This window comes from Mastomys coucha, unplaced genomic scaffold (genome assembly GCF_008632895.1).
Source record: "Mastomys coucha isolate ucsf_1 unplaced genomic scaffold, UCSF_Mcou_1 pScaffold22, whole genome shotgun sequence".
Classification (NCBI taxonomy): Eukaryota; Metazoa; Chordata; class Mammalia; order Rodentia; family Muridae; genus Mastomys; species Mastomys coucha.
In genome coordinates, this window is record NW_022196905.1 from 4987545 (window position 1) to 5005641 (window position 18097).

Consider the following 18097-nt stretch of genomic DNA (forward strand, 5'->3'; position numbering starts at 1 on the left):
GTGTTCATGGCATTGCAGCTCCATCCTCTGGCCACTGACCAGATCCAGAAGGCACCGCCTCTTCCAGGAAGCCTCATATGCGATGATATCTATTATACACAATTCTGTTCACAGGTCAGAGGCTCCGGTGGGAAACCTGATACCTTTAATGCTTAGTACATAGGGCAGACTAAAAGTCTTCAGTTATTGCAATTAACAACAGTCCATACAACCTGATATACACAGTTATGAATGCCTAGCCAGAAGAAATGAAATCTCGTCACAGAGGCCTGAATTTCTTATTTTATTATTCTAGAGTTATTTGTAGTAGGGAAAAAAGTATGCACTGACAAATGGATAAAAGTAATGCACTGGGTAAGAAAAGTCATCAGCTTTAGAAAAGAAAGAACTCCCCTCTTTTCATTAATACTTGGTTAAAAATGGCCAACTGGTGCACACGGACACGGCAGAGTTGTAATTAGATGTGGAGTCTCATTCAGCAAGATGCTGCAGAGAAGAAAGGTAGATACCAGAAGTTTGGAGGTGGGAAAAATGGGGGAAGTAGGTTAAAGACACAAACATTTCAGTTATGACTTATAGAAGTCTATTCTACACCATGACCGCTATACTTAATTCTGAGCCATGTGTATGAAATCTACTAAGAAAATACGTGTCATATTCTTACGCCATCACACACAGATGTGATAAATATACGGACTTACTTATAGCATTTTACAATGTGAGAATTTCAAAATATCATAGCAGACAACTTAAAATATTCATGTTGACTGTGTCTCAATAAAGATGGAAGGGAAAAACCTTCAACTAATCCAGAGAAGGTTTCACAATGACTGCTGCATCAGTGTTCTAGGGGTGGGGCAAAACAAGTGTGGGGACCCTCATTTTATACCAGTTAAATAAATAACAAGTCTGCATTTCTTACCCAGCTGATGACAGGGAGGGCGGGCGGCTTGTAGGTCCCATCAAATTTCCCAGTGGACTTGCGGGGGGAGGGACAGTTAAACTTCAAGTGGTTGGGAAACATTCTCAATCTGCAGGTTAGTGAAAGGCAGTGGTTTTGCCATTCATTAAGATGCTGAGATCCGGGAGGAGGTGGGAAGAAAGGAGTGTTGTGACAACTGAGCCCGCCTTCAGAGCACCAGCCTATTTCAAAGAGAAGGAACGAACACACTTGCCAATAGAAACTGGAAATTGAGAGACTGTAAATTAAGACTCTATTTGCCCAGCCAGCATAATTTATTCTCTATTTTGGCAATGGCTACTCCATTATTTCCCCTTCTGCTGTTCCTGTGTCCTGCTCTCCATTTAACCCAGGGAGAAAGGCGACAGCACTTTGAGCTGCTGGAATTGTGAAGCTGCTGTACAAACACTTCAGTCAAGGACCTTCGTTGGCTTTCAATTCTCCACCTGTGTTGTAGGATCTGCCCTCTAGTCCTGTGTCTACTCAAGGTTATTGAAAGTCAGTCATTCCCCAGATGTCACCACAGTGTGCAAAGGAAGCCTGAGAGACTGAGCTTGTCATGACATTGACCTCTGGTATTAGTACCCGCTGCCAGATGACATGAACTTGTCTTCCACAAAGGTTAAACTACCTGCACTCTATGTAAGCAACATCATAGGCTCCTGTATACTTTCACATCAATTAGCCTCTCTTCAACAATAGGAAAATAAGATCTTAATTAATAGGAACTTAAGCTACAATGATAACTGGTTCCACTCACGGCAAAGGTTAATAATGAATTCACATGCACTTTGAAAATGTGACAATGTTCCATAAAAATACAATTTTCATTGTAAGCAAGTTTTCTGTAGAGATAAATTTTAAAGCATGTATGTAACAGTGACACTAACTTTAATTGGTGTTTCCCATTGATAAGAAAGGATCTGGACCTTGATTGGTATTGCATTTTCTTTTTCTCCATAATAGCCATTGCTGCTTTTCGTTTTCATTTCTTTCTCAAGCCCATTGTTAGCCAGCTTAGGTTTTTAAAGAATCTGGATATGAGTGAATTTTTTTAATGTCATAGTTTTCATTTCATTATGTATTTTTACTCCATACTAACAGGTTGATTCACCAAAGACTACAAGGGAACCAGCCAATGAGCTCCCAGCTAAGTTCACAAAGAAAGTCTGCAGCAACAAGACAAGAGCACCATGCAGAGAGGAGCAGGAAGGGAGCCAGCCCACAGTGCTGCAGAGCCGGCTGGCCGCACTGGTGAGAGCTGGCCGGGGGGCTTTTATTGCTACCACATTAGAATACATGTTTCGGGAATACGGACCCACTCCCTGTCCCCAAGGCCAAGGCTGTATGTTTTTGTCAAATGATAGAAATATCCTGTCCTCCTGGTAAAATCGAAGAACAATGCAATATTTGTCACAGGAACAGAAGCAAGCACACACAAGGACAGATCTGATTACTTCCCCCAACCCCTAAAAAGGTAATGAAGCACGTTTGGATTTCTTTTACCATCTACAATCCATTAGGGACCCTCCCCTGCATATTCTGCACTTTACATGATTCCTCTGCTCTAATCCTTACCATCAAACCTAAGGCATTATCTGCCTGCCAGTAGGCTGTGTTTGGAATTGTTGGGATGTAGAGTGCCCAGCCCTTTGCATATGACTCATGTAGACAACAGCAAAAGCCCTCCTGAAGCCCACATCCTGTAACGGGAAAGCAAAGCATAGAAAATGTATCCTGAGAGAAAAGGAAAGGTTAATTATGTCAGAATAGCCAGTGTTTCCTTGGATTTGTGCACCATCATTCTCAAATGGTTTGAAGCAATTCACTGTGAAGTGGGGTAATTTAATACCCCACCTTTCTCACCCTCTACCCAAGACAGACTGATGTACAGGGCAGCTGGGATGTTCATCACTAAACTGAGCACTGAATTTGGCTCTGAACTTCTTGGCAGCTGAGTCAAAAATTAGAAGTGGAGTTATACATTTCTCATCCAACCAGCAAACAAGTTTATCAGAAAGAAATGTGCTGTTAGTGTGCAAAGGAACCTTTTGCATTTATTCAGTATGAAATAGCATTATTTGTGGTTTTATTTTAAGCTTACATGCCAAAATCTATTTCAAATGGGCATATTTTATAGCCCCACTTGTAAAGTTAAACACAAATACTGTGTGGGGACAAAATCAGAAATTGTATGTCTTTAGTGTATAGTGGACTCTCCTGTCCTACAAGGCTGGACAGTCCTGTGAAAATAGACACCTGGGTTTCAAGTGGAGAGATGCATTCACATCGGCCTTCCTGGCAGTGGGATGCTGGTTCAGATGTCTTCACTCCAGCAGCCCTTTGTTTGTTTGCTCGGGCCTACAACTCCAGCATCAGTTCTGATTCTCAACCCAAGATTGGCTCTTCCCCTTAAAGTCCATGACCACGCAGTAATACTGCATGTAGTAGCAGGTAGTATTTTATGTCTGCCCCTTTCATTCATTACCTTTTGAGATTTCTCTGTGTTCATGAATATACCAATAATTCCTTATCACTGTGCAATTCATATATCTATTTCCCTTCTAGTGGATACATGAATCATTTCTGGTTTAATATATTTATGGAAAGTATTGTTATTAATTCTGCCCTGAGTCTACTATGGACACTGCATACATAAAATTACTAGATCATTGGATAAATATGTTCAATTATAAAATCTGGCACATGGGGCGGCCAGGAGGCCTACCAAGGAAAGATGCTGGCCACAGACCACCTGGTTTTGATCCAAGGGATTCCCTTGTGGAAAGCAAATGATATATTCCCACAAGCTGCCCTCTGAACTCAATACATGAGCCATGGCATGGGCATCGCTCCCCAACCCGACAAACAAGAGTAAAATGTTGGCCAATATGTGAGAAGTGACTGTGCCTTTTATATGTACAAGTGTTCTGGTCATGCCGACATTTCTTCTCCAATATTTAGTGTTGCCAGTCCTTTACATCTAACCACTCTCACATGTATACTAGCATTCACCTCTGAGTCCAGCTATTTATATGATGCCTAATAACACTGATGTTACTGGCCATGTATGTATCTTCTTCTGTGGAGGGCTGGAAATCATTTACATTGTCTATTCACAGAATCCTTGCATACTTCTGTAATATGCCTAGCCACTTCCTACCCCTTTCCTTAATACGGTCATTCATAGTTGAATTTTGCCTCTGAATTCCTGTGGACAGCATGAGGGAAGGGTTGAGGTCCACTCCTATATACTTTCCTTATCAAAGGATCATTTTGTGGAACAATTTTTTCCTTTTCCTAAGTGAATGGGTTTGGATGTTTTTTTAAAAAATTAGCCAAGTGTGTCAGTGGGACTACTACTGAGCAGTTTTCCTCCACTCTGTCAGATTACATGTATCACTGCAGTGTTGCAGCACATTGTAACCCCTTCAGTCTTTAAACACTGTAGAACTCTAACCACTAAGCCTTGCTCCCTCTGTAAGATTTTTTAAATAAATGTCTTCCATACAATATATTCTGATTATAGTTTTCCCTCATGGCCTCCCAACCTCTTACCCATCCAACTCCATACCTCCTTTCTCTCTCTCCCTAGAAAACAAACTGGCAAATTAAAACTAACAAAAAACAATCAAACCAGGAAAAAAAAAAGAAAAAGCACAAATAACATACACATATAGAGGCAAACACACATGTACACATACAAAATCAGAAACCATAATATATATGCAAAAGACCCACTTGTTTGTAAAAACAAACAAGCAGAGAAACCCAAACAAAGCATGAAACAAAACATCTCCAAAATACCATTGTGGATTGGAGTCTGTTGAGCTTGTTTTATTTATAGCTTCACATTGTCATCAAATTAGAAGACTCTTTAACCTTAGCTTCATCCATGTTATGTTTCTGTCCATTGTCCTTTTCCTCTTGAGTGCCAAAGCACATGCATGTAACACTTCTTTCACATGGCAGCGGGGGCACAGGGTCTCTAGAGTTAGTCTTGCTGTTAGGGTATTTCTTTGGCCTAATGGCAGGGTAACTGTCAAACCATAATGGTCTGATTCTCCTATGTTGATTTTCAGTTATAGGACTGGGTTATGTTTTCATATTTTTACTGTAAAGATCCTTTTTACTTACGTTTAACTTTTCCTTTAAGTCTTCAAGAATTAGTTTGATACCCATTGCGCATGACTGTAATATGCAGTCAAAGTTAGTGATGCCCTCAAGATGGTCTTCTGGAAACAGTACTGTTGCCATTTAGGGCTGAGCTATTTGCTGTGGGGTGACTTTGCTGTGTTGTAGGATGTTTGCTAACACCCCTGGTGTGTGTTCACTAGATGCTAATAATGCTTCCTTCTAGTTGTGACAACACAGAAATCTCCAGAGACTGCTTTCTCTTCTGTGAGGGAACAGCACTCTAGGTTGAAAGCCAGGAGACTACAGATGATTACTGCATTGCCTTAAGCCCTTGCTACTCATGGAAACCAGCTGTGCCAGAGTTACCTAGTCTTGTGGTAACAGACTTGCAGCCATATATATATGCTCCAACCTGAAAGAGAGCACTACATTTTCCCATGGTTATTTTCTGCTGTAGTCTGATATGGGATACCTACTATAGCCTTTAGTGTTGGAATACTTGGTTCTGAGTTGGAACTTTACCATGAAGTTACACTTCAGCCCAGCAAAATTTGTCTAGATTGAAAATATTTTTGGTCTTATAACTCATAGTTTTTGCCAGAACTATTCAAGTGTACTATGTCAGTGCAAAAGCAACCATAGTTGAAGCATAAAACAAATGGGCAAGGTCTATTAAATGAAGAAATCATATGACCTTGGACTACAGCCTTCCTTTTCCAACCATAATAGTATCTTTCTATGCGATGTCATTAGTTGTTGCTGAGAGTCACAGAAGTTCCCTCTTAACATTCTAGTAGTGTGATTTCTGTTCCTGACGAGGTATATAACCAACTTTCCAGTGTTTCTTGGCCCTTGGAAATTTACTTGATAGTGGGTTTCTTTCCCTTTATGTGAGAATGATTTGGTGTCCTGGAGAAAAAAGTCAATTATTTTCTTCCAGTGACCAAGACTATCAGTAAAAAGTTATTCCCATGTGAATCTCACATCTCTCCTAAATGTATCTTTTGTTTGTTTTAATTTGTTTTGTTTTTGCAGTTCAGATACAATCTCACTTTGTAGCTGTTGGCTGACCTGAAAGTTGGTATGGGGAGCAGGCTGGCCTTGAACTCAGAAATCTGAAGTGCTGAGATTACAGGCATATATCACTGTGCCTGGCCAACACATATTCTCATGCACAAATCCTTTCTGACCTTTGAAAGTGGCCATGTAGCGGGAGAGGCTGAAGACATGCTCATTGAAGGGTGGCAGGCAGTTCTGAGGATGGAGTATGATAGAAGAAGCTAACAGTGAAGAGGACAGATTTTTGTCTGATCTCTTAAAAAGGAAGCTATCTTTTTCTAAATTACTCAGTAATTGGTAGAAGGAGGGCGTGTGCCAGAAGTCACCATGCTAAAGCAGAAACAACAACCTCGGACCTCCTTCAAGTTAGTGAGCAGTCAAACAGTAGTTTAACGGTTCCTGTTTCCAGATACATGAAATGATGTCCCCCTGCCTCAGTGCAGCACAGCCACAGCCTTCCAAATAGGTCTACACTGTCGTGATGTGCCAGATGCCAGCAAGGGATATGAATGACCAGACTTGCTCGGTGTGTTGTTTTATTTAGCACTGTTGAAGAGTACACAATAAATGCCTCGATAACGCAATCTAACAAAATATATTTCTTTTATAGGAAAACTCGAGGACAAGGAAAATACATGAGTATTCTGATATTTTCAATGAAATGCAGAGTCTTCAACAGACACCCAGCTCTACGAGTTTCCCAGATTCATATTGTAAGCCCTATCTGGAGTGCACCAGTAGAGATCCCATCAGAAAGCCAAGATCCCTGCCTCGGTACAGATACACACCCACGGGTAATCTGGGAGTCACAGACTTGGAAAGTTCTCCAAGATTTTGGCCTGCAGTTTTTCAGTTGACTCTGAGTGAGGAGACAAAGACAGATGTATATTACTATGGACTTACTATATTTTGTCTGCTGACATTAGTATTTCTAGCTTTGTATTTTCTCTGAAGTCATCAAATAAATTGGTTTTTGCTTTTGCTTTTATTTTTAAACAATTTTTAAGCATTCCATCTCTTCACAGGTGAGTTCCATTCAGGGTTTTCTCCCAGACATTTTCAAGGTAATTGGCTTTAAAAGAGAAAGAGAATACATTTTAAAACAAAAAAATTTGGGCACACTCTTAAGAATTAAAATAGTATTTTAATTTACTATTGGTCTTTCTTAGAAATTATTTCACCACACAATTTCAAAATACTTTAAGATCAAGAAATTTAGAAGACATAAATCTTTTTGATCAAAGATACTTTGAAAATTAAGGTATGTTCAAAGATAATATATCTCATAGGAAACTATCATAATTTGATTAAATGAAGGACAACACATCTAAAAGCCGTTAGGTAAGCTAACTACATATCCACTTTCTCTAACACGTTCTGCAGAGTCAGGAACACTTTATAAAAGATATGACTGACATTTTATATGTTATGACAACTGGCTTACCTTACTACAATAGGGACAGTCACCAAAGAAGACGTTAAAACTCTGTCTGCTGGTGCTCAACCCTCTCAGCCACTGCATAGAAAAAAGTGCAGATCATGTCAGTGGACACATGCCATCCAGATGGAATTTAACTGACTTAGTTCTATAAAAGGGAAATTTTTTCTGAGCTGATGTCCAATTTCTATTATGCTGAATAACTGAGAAATCACTATTGAAATTTGGAATACAAACTTCTAATGTATAAGCAAATTATGGGCCTTTTTAAGACTTGGCTGGCAATTACACTAACTTTTCATGCAAAAGAAACATACACAGAGACTCATACAAGTTCCTGTGGCTCAGTAGCTAAACCAATTAATCACATATCAACAATTTCTCTGTAAAAGTATCTTAGGATTTTGAGATTCTGATCTTAATTCAACAGTGGGTTAATTTTCAGTGTACTGACTATGAGGCAATCAGTTTTTTAAAATTAAAATGAATATTCAGTATTACAAAAGAACATACAGATTCCATTATACTTTCCCAAGTAGACCTGGCATTTTTATGATTGTCTATAGTAAAATGACTGTCCCTAAGTTTCTACTATCCATATTTCAAGAGAGAATGACAGAAAACTTATAGCACTTTCCTACTGTAAGATGTTTTGCACAGAGACAGTCAAATCATATATGCTGTGCCCTAACAGGAGCGCTACAGGAACTAACTGACTGAGAGGTGGTAGCACAATTCATGTAGACAAGAGAGATGCTCAGGTCACAAGGACCTTTGGGCATTCAAAAGAGAATTATTTTATTCATTTATGTATATGCAGCCTACACAGTAGCACATACTACCTATTGACTACGTGCCTCACCCCATCCCTGCCTTCCTCATCTGGCAGGTTTGGAGAATTTACATATTGGTAGCAGCCACATAGGGAGACCTCAGTTATACCTACCACATATCTATTATGTGTCAATATGCTATTCATGAGTATATTCTAGATTGTTTTTCTCCCTGCGATTCTCTGGCACACTCAATAGTTTACAAGATGAAGATTCTCTGGCACACTCAATAAAATAGTTTACAAGATGAAGAAATGAAACCTTTGGGTGTGTGAAATTAACTAGTAAGAGGAGTTTGTGGCAAACCAGAGTACTTTAGTAAAACGGATTATTTTAATGCTGTATTTCCTGTGTAGAGAATTACTAGTTTTACCTCATACAAGCATATTTGATGGAAAGGCTGTCCACACTGGGGATTATTACACACTTGATCAGGAATGGCACCATTCAGGTTACGGGCATAACAGATTCCACAGTCCATACTAAAGTCCTTCAAAAGAAAAGTGTTTGTGTTGAATGTGGATAAGTATAACTAGAAAGAACGACTATGATATATACAATATTTGTTTCTATATCTGTGTTTTAAGTATGCTTGTATACTGACGAACAGGGATAACAAGCAGGGCTAACAGCTAGTCTCATCACAGTATTTCCTCTGTGCTCACATATACATAGAGTTCATTTTTGGCTGGCAAGATTTTTATGTTTTAGCCATTTTTCCATATACATAATCATTCCTGTGTCTACTTAAAGACAGATCTGACATGAGCTAGTGAATACCAGATCGCACAGATCTGCAGCACAGGGGACAAGAAAGTGATCTCCATCACTTAGTGTGAACGGCAGTGGCTCAGTCCAAAGCCAATCCTGCCTTTGTTATCTTTACAGTATCAGTGGTGCAGCTCACTTCTGAAAAGCTATCGCTGTCCTTCACAAACTTACGGCAAACTAATTAAAACTGTACTGTAGTCATCCATAGCAAACAGTACAAAAGCCCAAACATCTCATTAGTGTCTCTTCTTTTCTCTGTAGTTTTAATAAGTGTATCTGTCATTAACCCCTTCCCTGCTGAAGATCATGAACAAAGCTCCCGTTAAGCACCTAGCTAGCAGAAGGTTAACAAGTCCATTGATGCCAGTATTACTTGTAACTAAGAGCTCTCTCTGTGTTGCAACATTCTTCCAATTCTTTTCTTTTTCAGCCTTGTTTTCCTGAGAGAAGCATTTAAAATTTATTATTAACATAATGTAGACTGTTGAAGCTAATAATTAAACTTACAGATTCTTCCAAGATAGTTCGAGCTGGAAAATCAATTTCTAAAACATCTTTCAAATTTTGTAACAGGCTGTTTTCTGGATCCCTAAAAACAAACAAATAAACCTATAAAGTTTGTTAAGCCATAGAACAGTACCAGTCATATTGCCAAGGTACCTACCATAAATGAATGTTACCACTCAGCTTGATTCCTAGGGGTTTTGTCGCTGTGGATATTAAAAAGAAGAAAAAAGTTTTAATAATTTAGCTTCATTGCTTTTGTTTTGTAACAACCATTGCCACAGCATTTGTTTAGTTATTTGGCTTAAAAATCTCAATTCTCTATTTTGTAAGAAAGTATACAGTTCAAAATGAGAAATGTATTTAAAATAATTATAATGTTAATATTTTGGAATATTTGATAATGTTAGACAGGATTTTATGAACCTGTTCTAGATCTGTAACTTTAAGATAATATACCATGGTCAGCTCCAAGAAAGCAAAACTCAGGAAGCATGGTAGGGTGCCTGGGGTCTACCTCGATGGTTATGGAAACATTATTCCCTGAAATGAAAGAATAAGGCTTTTAGATGTGGCTTTCAGCTTGTCAAGCAGCCAATACAAATCCATGCATGCTGATTCGGTCACCTATTTTATCTCAGGAAAATCTAGCAAATTATTTTTAGGGTTGTGTAGAAGTAAACATCATTGTTTAACACTGAGATGTATTTCTGAAATTATGACTATCAGGGACCTCAAGTTTCAAAAGACAAGACAAAAATGTATATGATTAACTTAAATTTGTATGCTGCTAATTATGTTCTAGTAACATTTAATAAAAATTTTCAGCGAAATTATAAAGGCCTTTAAGATAGAGATATCATACACGTAAGGAATGAGCTCAATTACTTTTCATAACCTTTTTTACAAAGTTAATATTTCATAAATTATGGTCAAATATAAAAAAACTAGTGTTATAACTGGTAAAAACTGATACATCTACGAAAACTTACATAAAAACTTTGTATTTGTGCTTTTTGAAAGATAACAAATATTTGTCTTACTTAATACCTCAAAAAAAACTTTCTGAAGCTAAGAAAAATGACTCTATTTAGCACTAGATTCTTTTACAGGTTTATTTGTATTGGATATATACAAATTCCACAAAGCTAGTTGGTGAAGCTATTTGGTATAGTTAAGGTCAATTTCAGCTCATGTTTATAACAAAAGTGATATGATAACTTCTATAAGTTGTCTACTGCAGACCAGGAAGTGCTGCCACTTAGGCAATGGCTATAAGAGCACACTTCCCCACTCAAGGGTTGGCACTACAGCAAATCATTGCTTGAGGCGGGAAGAAGGGCTAAAAGTAAATGCAGAACATGTCTAAAACTTAGCTGTTCAAGCTGAGCAATATGGAAATTAATAGAAAATGTGGTTCAAGAATAATTATTTTAATGGAGCCATGATGATAATAAATCATGGTATTTCTCTAAAGAAAATGTTTTCAGTCTTAGCATCTACTTGTTGATAAATACACTGTAACTGGCTAATTATTCCAAGATAAATACTAATAGGCATCTCAAACTGGAAGGTAACATGTTGCTAGTAAAGTGCTGCAGTTATCCATCTCGCCAGCTCTACCAGTTATGCTGGACAGAAAGTATAGAAGCTAAGTTCTTCACTGACTTCAGTACAATTCACATCATTCTTTCAAAATGTCTACTGGAACACATCCTGTACAGAAGCTTTTAACGAGACCAAGAAAAAAAAAGAGAAAAATATTAAATGGAGACTATAAGCAGCTATTACCATAATGTGGTGAGAAATGCATAAAACTATATAAAAATTTAGAGAAGAATCTAAACTTTTCAGAAGGTTAAACTACCACAGGCACTGCAGCAACACTACAGCCACGCTTGTTCTTCAGCCACTTCTACTAACTAGAAAGTATGAGGGCTTGCGTGGTGCCTCACATTGCTCAGTGTCCTCCATCTCTCTACTCCACCAGAGAAGACTGCCAAGTGTTTGCTTCCACAGAAGATGAAGACTTTGTCATTTCTAATACAGGCTTTTAAGTAGCATTCATTTGGAATTACCTGCAACACAATTTCTGTGCTAATTAACACTAATTAACCACTGTCTGAATGTTACTTCCATTGGTCACCTTTCATAAACAAACACCTCAGCCCTTCCCATCTAAAACCATGTACTAATAAAAATCAGGGTTTATTCCCAAGAGTTTCAATAGCTGAATCCACACAAAGAAATTCCATCTAAGATTTTAAATGCCATTTTCAAATTTATTTTTGCAACTAATATAGAATGAAATCAGACACCTGAAAACACTCTCATCTTTCTTCCCTACCTAATGCAATCCTGCGTGCTGTTGCACTCCGGGGAGGTTTCTCTGGTTCCAGCACCCAGGTCTTCTCATCAATTTCATCCATAACATCCCAGAACACCTTCAGCGTCTCTAAAGCCTCCAAGAACTGACTATAAACATTTACCAAGGAGCTCTGTGAACAGACAGAAGCTAGGAAGTTAATGTGCTCTACATCCAGCAAATCAGTTTCCACTCAAAACACACTGTACTCGGGCTGAAGAAGCCAGTTCACTTCTCCCAAAGTATGGACTCTGACAGTCATCAGGGCTCGGCTGCAGGTTTCTTTGCATACAAGGGATTAGCACAGTCTTTGTCACTAGTCTGCATTATCAAGAATGGTCTTCATAAAGCCATGTGATAAACATTATGCATATGAACAGAAATCACAGTGATATATAGATACATATGAATAAGCTGATTGACGATATATCTAATGCATTGAGCATATACCTATAATGTTAATACAAATTACTTTTTTGCTCTAAAAAAGAAATTAGACACAGTTATATTCATAATTGGACTAGATTAACTTTAAGTATTAGCAAAAGAACAAGCTTTGCAGACCTAATTAGTATAAAAGTATGAAAATGTGTTTTTGTTGCTGTTTTGTTTTGTTACTTTTTTACTGTGCCAAGAATGAAGTATACGCTAGGCAAGTGCTCTGCCACTGAACTTTATCACCAACCAAGCTTTGCATTATTTTTTTTCAAGAATTCAAAAAAATTGTAACTTTCACATTTGATTTTTAGTCAACCTATTAATTCAGTTTAAATACATCAATCATTACAAGTTAACTTAAATAAATTTCACTAAATAAACCATAAGTGAAGTAGGAGAGGGTGGGATGGCAGGCATGGGGAGGGTGGAGGCAACGGGTTTGTTTTTGTTGTTTTTGTTTGTTTCTTTGTTTTTCGGAGGGGAAACTAGGAAAGGAAAAATTTACATGTAAATAAAGAAAATATCTAATAAAAAAAGAAAAAATAAACCATAAGTGATTTATAGTATAATTTATATTTTTCCTTTTATAAAAGGAAAGTATTTCTTGTACAATAATATGATGCATTTAAAGATACAACTATTTGCTGAAAGTTTTTGCACAGCAGTGTAAGAAGAATAAGTAGTATAGTGTTCCAAATAACCAAAACATATACCAAGTCTGAAAAGAGTTTGCACGTATTCATTCAAAACAAGTGACAAAGGAACAAACAAAGGAAGCAAGTCTTCTAAAATGCTGTGGAGTGGCACTTGCTCACACTCACCACCCGATCCCTGCAGTAAGATTGTAGTGTGAGGTGAGATGAATCATTGGCTCCTTTGTCAGAAATGGTTTCACACCTCTAGTCTACTGAGCTACAAGGTTGGGATGGGGTGTAAGAATGAGAACTAAACTTTACGTCTAAAAATAACCTCATAAACACTAAAGGGAGAATGTCCTTTTTATGGTGTGCTACATTATGGTACAGATATAACTAACAAACCAAATCACACAGCTCTCTCTATTACTAGCTCTTACACAGCTAGTAATGAAGCCAGTATACCCAGCCTTCTCTGTATTCCATCTGTATCTATACCTATATATTTCATCTATAAAATCCAAGTTTACCTAATGTTTAACCCCATTCAAAAGAAATGACAAGGTTTTTCATAATAGCATCTTTTACTTGAAAATAACTAAAAACACATTTGTCATTTCTCCTACATACAAAACATATTGTTCAAAATGCATAAGTACTTTTAAAATAAAAATATAGCAGTTTAAGACAAACACAAATAACCTACAAACTAGACGTAGGTGGCAGACAAGGCAACCTTGTACCTAACAGCCATTATTAGACTTTACTAGAAAGACTTTCAGAATAAATGCTTCAAGGTAAGCATTTTAGGTAAGAAAAAAAAATAAAAAACTGTGTTAACAATGTCATGGGTGCAGGAGATGGGAGTAAAGCCATCTCCCCAAAAGCCCGAAGTCAGGTTCTCAACTGTTTGATTTGATTGTCAAATCACACACACTTAGTTTGAAATTACCTAATTAAAGTATTATGCTATTCCTATATGTTAGCAATAGTATTTATACAGACATATTAAAAAACATTATTACCAGGAAAGTAAGTCTCTCTTTTTTTAATAAAAAAAAAAAGCCAACTCTTCATTCTGTAATATGTACAAGTTCAGAATTCACTACTGATATAGTTGATATATTGATATAGTTGTTATATTGACATATTGATAAAGGTTCTTTCTGTCAACTTGAAAAATGCTAGATGAAAACTTCAGTAAAAACCAAGTGAGAAATCTTTTGTAAGAGCTACAGCTCTTAATAAAGATGAAAGAAAGCATAAAGTCATCAATAAAGATATACATCAACTTGAGCTGATGGGCTATGGGTGAGAGTGTAAAAGTCAGGCCTCTTTTAAAAGATCTGGAAATGTTATTTATTTACAAACTAAAGATGCCCCTACCTTATAATCTAGCAATTCCACTTCAGGAGAAGTGCAAAACCAAGTGCATAACAACACGTCTGCAAGAATGCCTACTGCAGCCATGTTTACAAAAGCCCCAAACCTATACAAGTCCAAAAATTCTGCCAAAGAAGAGAAAACTAATAAGAACAAAGGATGCTAGTCAGCTTGGGCTGAAGAAACAGCTATGATTAATGAGAGATAAGCATCACTGATGTGAAATCTCTAGGAAATATTTTCTCAGGGTGAAGAACAGAAGCCATAGTCCTGAGAAGGGCAAGGCTCAAGTTGTACCTGAACTTGGTAACATGTAAATCATATATGTGGTACTGGTACTGAAGCTATGAGAGTAAGGACAGGGTTATACCGAGTGGTTGAGGGCTGGCTATGTGGCAGGGCCAGTGTACCTATAGAGGCCAATAGTTATGATACAACCTCTACTGCAGTAGAGAAGTTAGGACACCAGAGATGCAAGGACCATGGTGGCTATCTGCTACCAGGGACAGTGACAGGTATAAATAGAGCTGTCTTCAGCCTACAAGAAAAGCTGTGTGCTTAGGATGCCAATTCTGGAGAGATAGGCCACTCAAAACCTCTGGCACTCACAAGACACTGATCCATAGGATTTGGATTTACATTGCTGGGGTATGGCTTTGCTTTGGTTTTAATCTTTACTCTGTCCTGGTTCTTCCCTTTTAGAGTGAGAAAGTACGTTACTTGTTTGCAATTTTACAGGAGCCTACAGTTAAGAGTCTGTGGACTTATAAAAGGATAACAAACTTAAAAAGCATGATGGCATATTTTAAGCAGTGAGGCTTTTAAAGTTGTATTATATTGTATATTATTGTATTAACAAAATATTCTGGGCACACACAAGAACAGAAAGGTTGTGGTTTAATGGTGATGTGTTTGTCAACTTGATAAGGGAAAAACTGTCCTGGGTGGCTTTTATTGTCAACCTAGGTTGCCTGGGATGATGGAATCTCAACTGAAGAACCACTTTAATCAGACTGGCCTATGTTTATGTATGTGAGACATTTTCTTATTCATAATTGGTGGAGGAGGACTTGCCTTACTGTGGGTGGGTACATCTCTAGGCAAGTGGGTCTGAACTATGTAAGAAGGCATGGAGTATGAGCCAAACAACATGTGAGTAAGCAGCTTTCCTCCATGGTTCCTGCCACTGATCCTGTTTTAAGTTCCTGCTTGGGCTCCCATCAATGATAGAAAACCTGGAAGTTTAAGCTGAAATAGGCCCTTTTATCCCCAGTTGCTTCTGGTCACCATATTTACCACGTACACCAGAAAACAGACCAGTATACTAGGCTTACAGCAACTTACAGATAAATATGTATATATTCTGGGCTAGGATCTACATAGAAGGGAGAGCACGTGTGTCTGTTTCCTTTCTGAATGTGAGAGTCCTCAGTTAATGTTATTCGTTCTAAGACCATCCACTTTCCTGAAATTTTCATGGTTTCACTTCTCTTTATGGCTGAACTCTTTACTCCATTTTCTATGTAAATTTTCATATATGCTACATTATCATTATCTATTAACCTATAGGTAGACATATAGGTTCATTTCAGTTTCTTGCTTGTCGGTGGAGCAGCAATAAACACAGATGTGCAGCTCTTTCTGCAGTGGGCTATGGAGTTTTCTGGGTTCAGGCCTAGGAGTGAAATATCTTGGTCATATGGCATTTTATTTTTAATTTGTTGTGACCTCCACACTGATTTCCATAGTAGATGTAATAGTTTGCACTTCCACAAGCAGTGAATATGGGCTGCTTTTGCCTACATCCTCCTAATATCGGTTGCCCATATTTCTTGATGACAGTCATTCTTACTGGAGTAAGGAGATATCTCAATGTAGTTTCAATGTAGGTTTCTTTGATATCTAGGAATATTGAATACTTTTTGAAACTTATTGGCCATTTTTATGTTTTCATATGAAAATTGTTCATATTCCGTCCACTTATTAACTGGCAGTTTTATTTTCTTGTTTACTTTGCAAATTCTGGACATTAGCCTTTTGTCTTAAGTACAGCTGACATATATTTTTTTCCTATTCTGTAGGCTCTTTCTTCTGTTGATGTTTTGCTTTTGGTTTTTGTTCTGTGCAGAAATTACTTTTATGTGGTCACATCTGTTTATACTGAGGCTAGTACCTATGGTATTGAAGTTCTGTCCAGAAAATTCTTGCCTGCCCCAGAGTCTTGAAAAGCATTCCCTATATATCTCTAGCAGTCAGTTTCAACATTTCAGGTTCAAAATTAAGGTATACGATCCATTTTAAACGGGTTTTCATACAAGCAAAATGATATGTATCTAACTTCATTCTTCTATACCTAGAATTCCTCTCTTACGCTCTCCCTCTTTTATTCAACATAGTATTCAGTCCTAGCTATAGCAATTAGAAAAGAAAACAACATTAAAGGGATAAAAGTAAGTCATTCTGTCTCTATATGCAGATATGGTTCTGTACTTATAAGACATAATAGATTCTACTAACAAATGCTTAGATTTAATAAAACTGTACAATAAATTACATAATACAAAATCACCATTAAAAGTAGTTGTCATATATTTCATGCAAGGAGAGGTTCTGATACTATGGTCTAGTTCCCTAATTGGTTCTTAATTTGTCAATAAGGGCCAGGAGCCAATTGCTGGGCAGAAGGTACAGGTGAGACTTCAAGGTCCCAGGAGGAGAGGGGCTTTTCTGCCATGTTTGGAGGAAAGAGGGTGCTGCAATCATATAAGGTCTCGGAGCAGCTAGGTCCTTCAGCCTCTGCTATGGGTGGAGGGCCAAGGAGGTCGGGGGGCGGGTAGCTGCTACAAGCTACTAAGTTTAGGGTAGAGGGAGAGATGGAGATAATAAATAAGGGCATGAATTTCCAGGGTGGAGGTATTTGCACCCAGTAATTGTGCTAGCAGGCAAACGCTAAAGTAATAAAGCTGTCTCAGTGCTGCTTATCCTCAGATTCAAGGGTCTCAGGAGTGTGCTGATAAAGGGACCCCTCCCTGGGCAAAGGTGGGTAAGAGATGCCATGTTGGAGCTAGCAACAGCTGATTCTAGACCCAAACCAAAGCATAGGCCATTAGAAAAAGAAGCCTGATGGGGCTGATTTCCATCTATCACAGGGCTAAGCCTGGTTAGGACAAAAGGGAGCTGGGAGGGGCCAGAGCACGGCAGGTGGCTCCTGGGCAAGGTGCATTTAAAACTACATGCAACAGTATCAACAATGTAATCTCAGAGAAATAAATCAGGAAAAATATCCCATTCAAAATAACTTAAAAAGAAAAGAAAAACAAAAACATTAAATACCTAGCAACACACACCTAACCAAAAGAATGAAAGACTGCTACAATAAAATCATCAGCACATTTAAAAAGAAGGTAAAGGAAGACACTGGAGGATGAAAAGACTGTACTTATCCTGGGTTGGCTGAGTTAATGTTATGGAAATGGCTATACTAGCAAAATTAACCTACAAATTGAATGCAGCACTCTTAAAAATTCTGATCTCACAGTTGAAAAGAAAGAGAGCCTTACTTCACAAATGAGA

At 37.9% G+C, this 18097-nt stretch overlaps 2 protein-coding genes across 13 annotated transcripts in view; one reads left to right on the forward strand and one right to left on the reverse strand.

The window, feature by feature from the left end:
* Window positions 1-7153, forward strand: part of Vrk2 (VRK serine/threonine kinase 2) — a 119749-nt gene extending 112596 nt beyond the window's left edge. For 8 of the 9 annotated variants that reach the window (XM_031342084.1, XM_031342087.1, XM_031342082.1 and 5 more), the window contains exons 12-13: window positions 2066-2215; window positions 6768-7153. In XM_031342084.1, the coding sequence (XP_031197944.1) occupies window positions 2066-2215; window positions 6768-7109 (492 nt within the window). In that variant the 3' untranslated portion in view covers window positions 7110-7153. Of the gene's footprint in view, window positions 1-2065; window positions 2216-2328; window positions 4596-6767 lie in introns of those variants that run through there. The other variant, XM_031342088.1, reaches the window with a different exon arrangement.
* Fancl (FA complementation group L) overlaps window positions 6680-18097 on the reverse strand; it is a 68479-nt gene continuing 57061 nt past the window's right edge. For 3 of the 4 annotated variants that reach the window (XM_031342092.1, XM_031342090.1, XM_031342091.1), the window contains 7 exons: window positions 12051-12201; window positions 10163-10246; window positions 9864-9909; window positions 9707-9788; window positions 8802-8918; window positions 7602-7673; window positions 7049-7229 (listed from right to left, as the gene is read on the reverse strand). In XM_031342092.1, the coding sequence (XP_031197952.1) occupies window positions 7194-7229; window positions 7602-7673; window positions 8802-8918; window positions 9707-9788; window positions 9864-9909; window positions 10163-10246; window positions 12051-12201 (588 nt within the window). In that variant the 3' untranslated portion in view covers window positions 7049-7193. Of the gene's footprint in view, window positions 7230-7601; window positions 7674-8801; window positions 8919-9706; window positions 9789-9863; window positions 9910-10162; window positions 10247-12050; window positions 12202-18097 lie in introns of all 4 variants that reach the window. The other variant, XM_031342089.1, reaches the window with a different exon arrangement.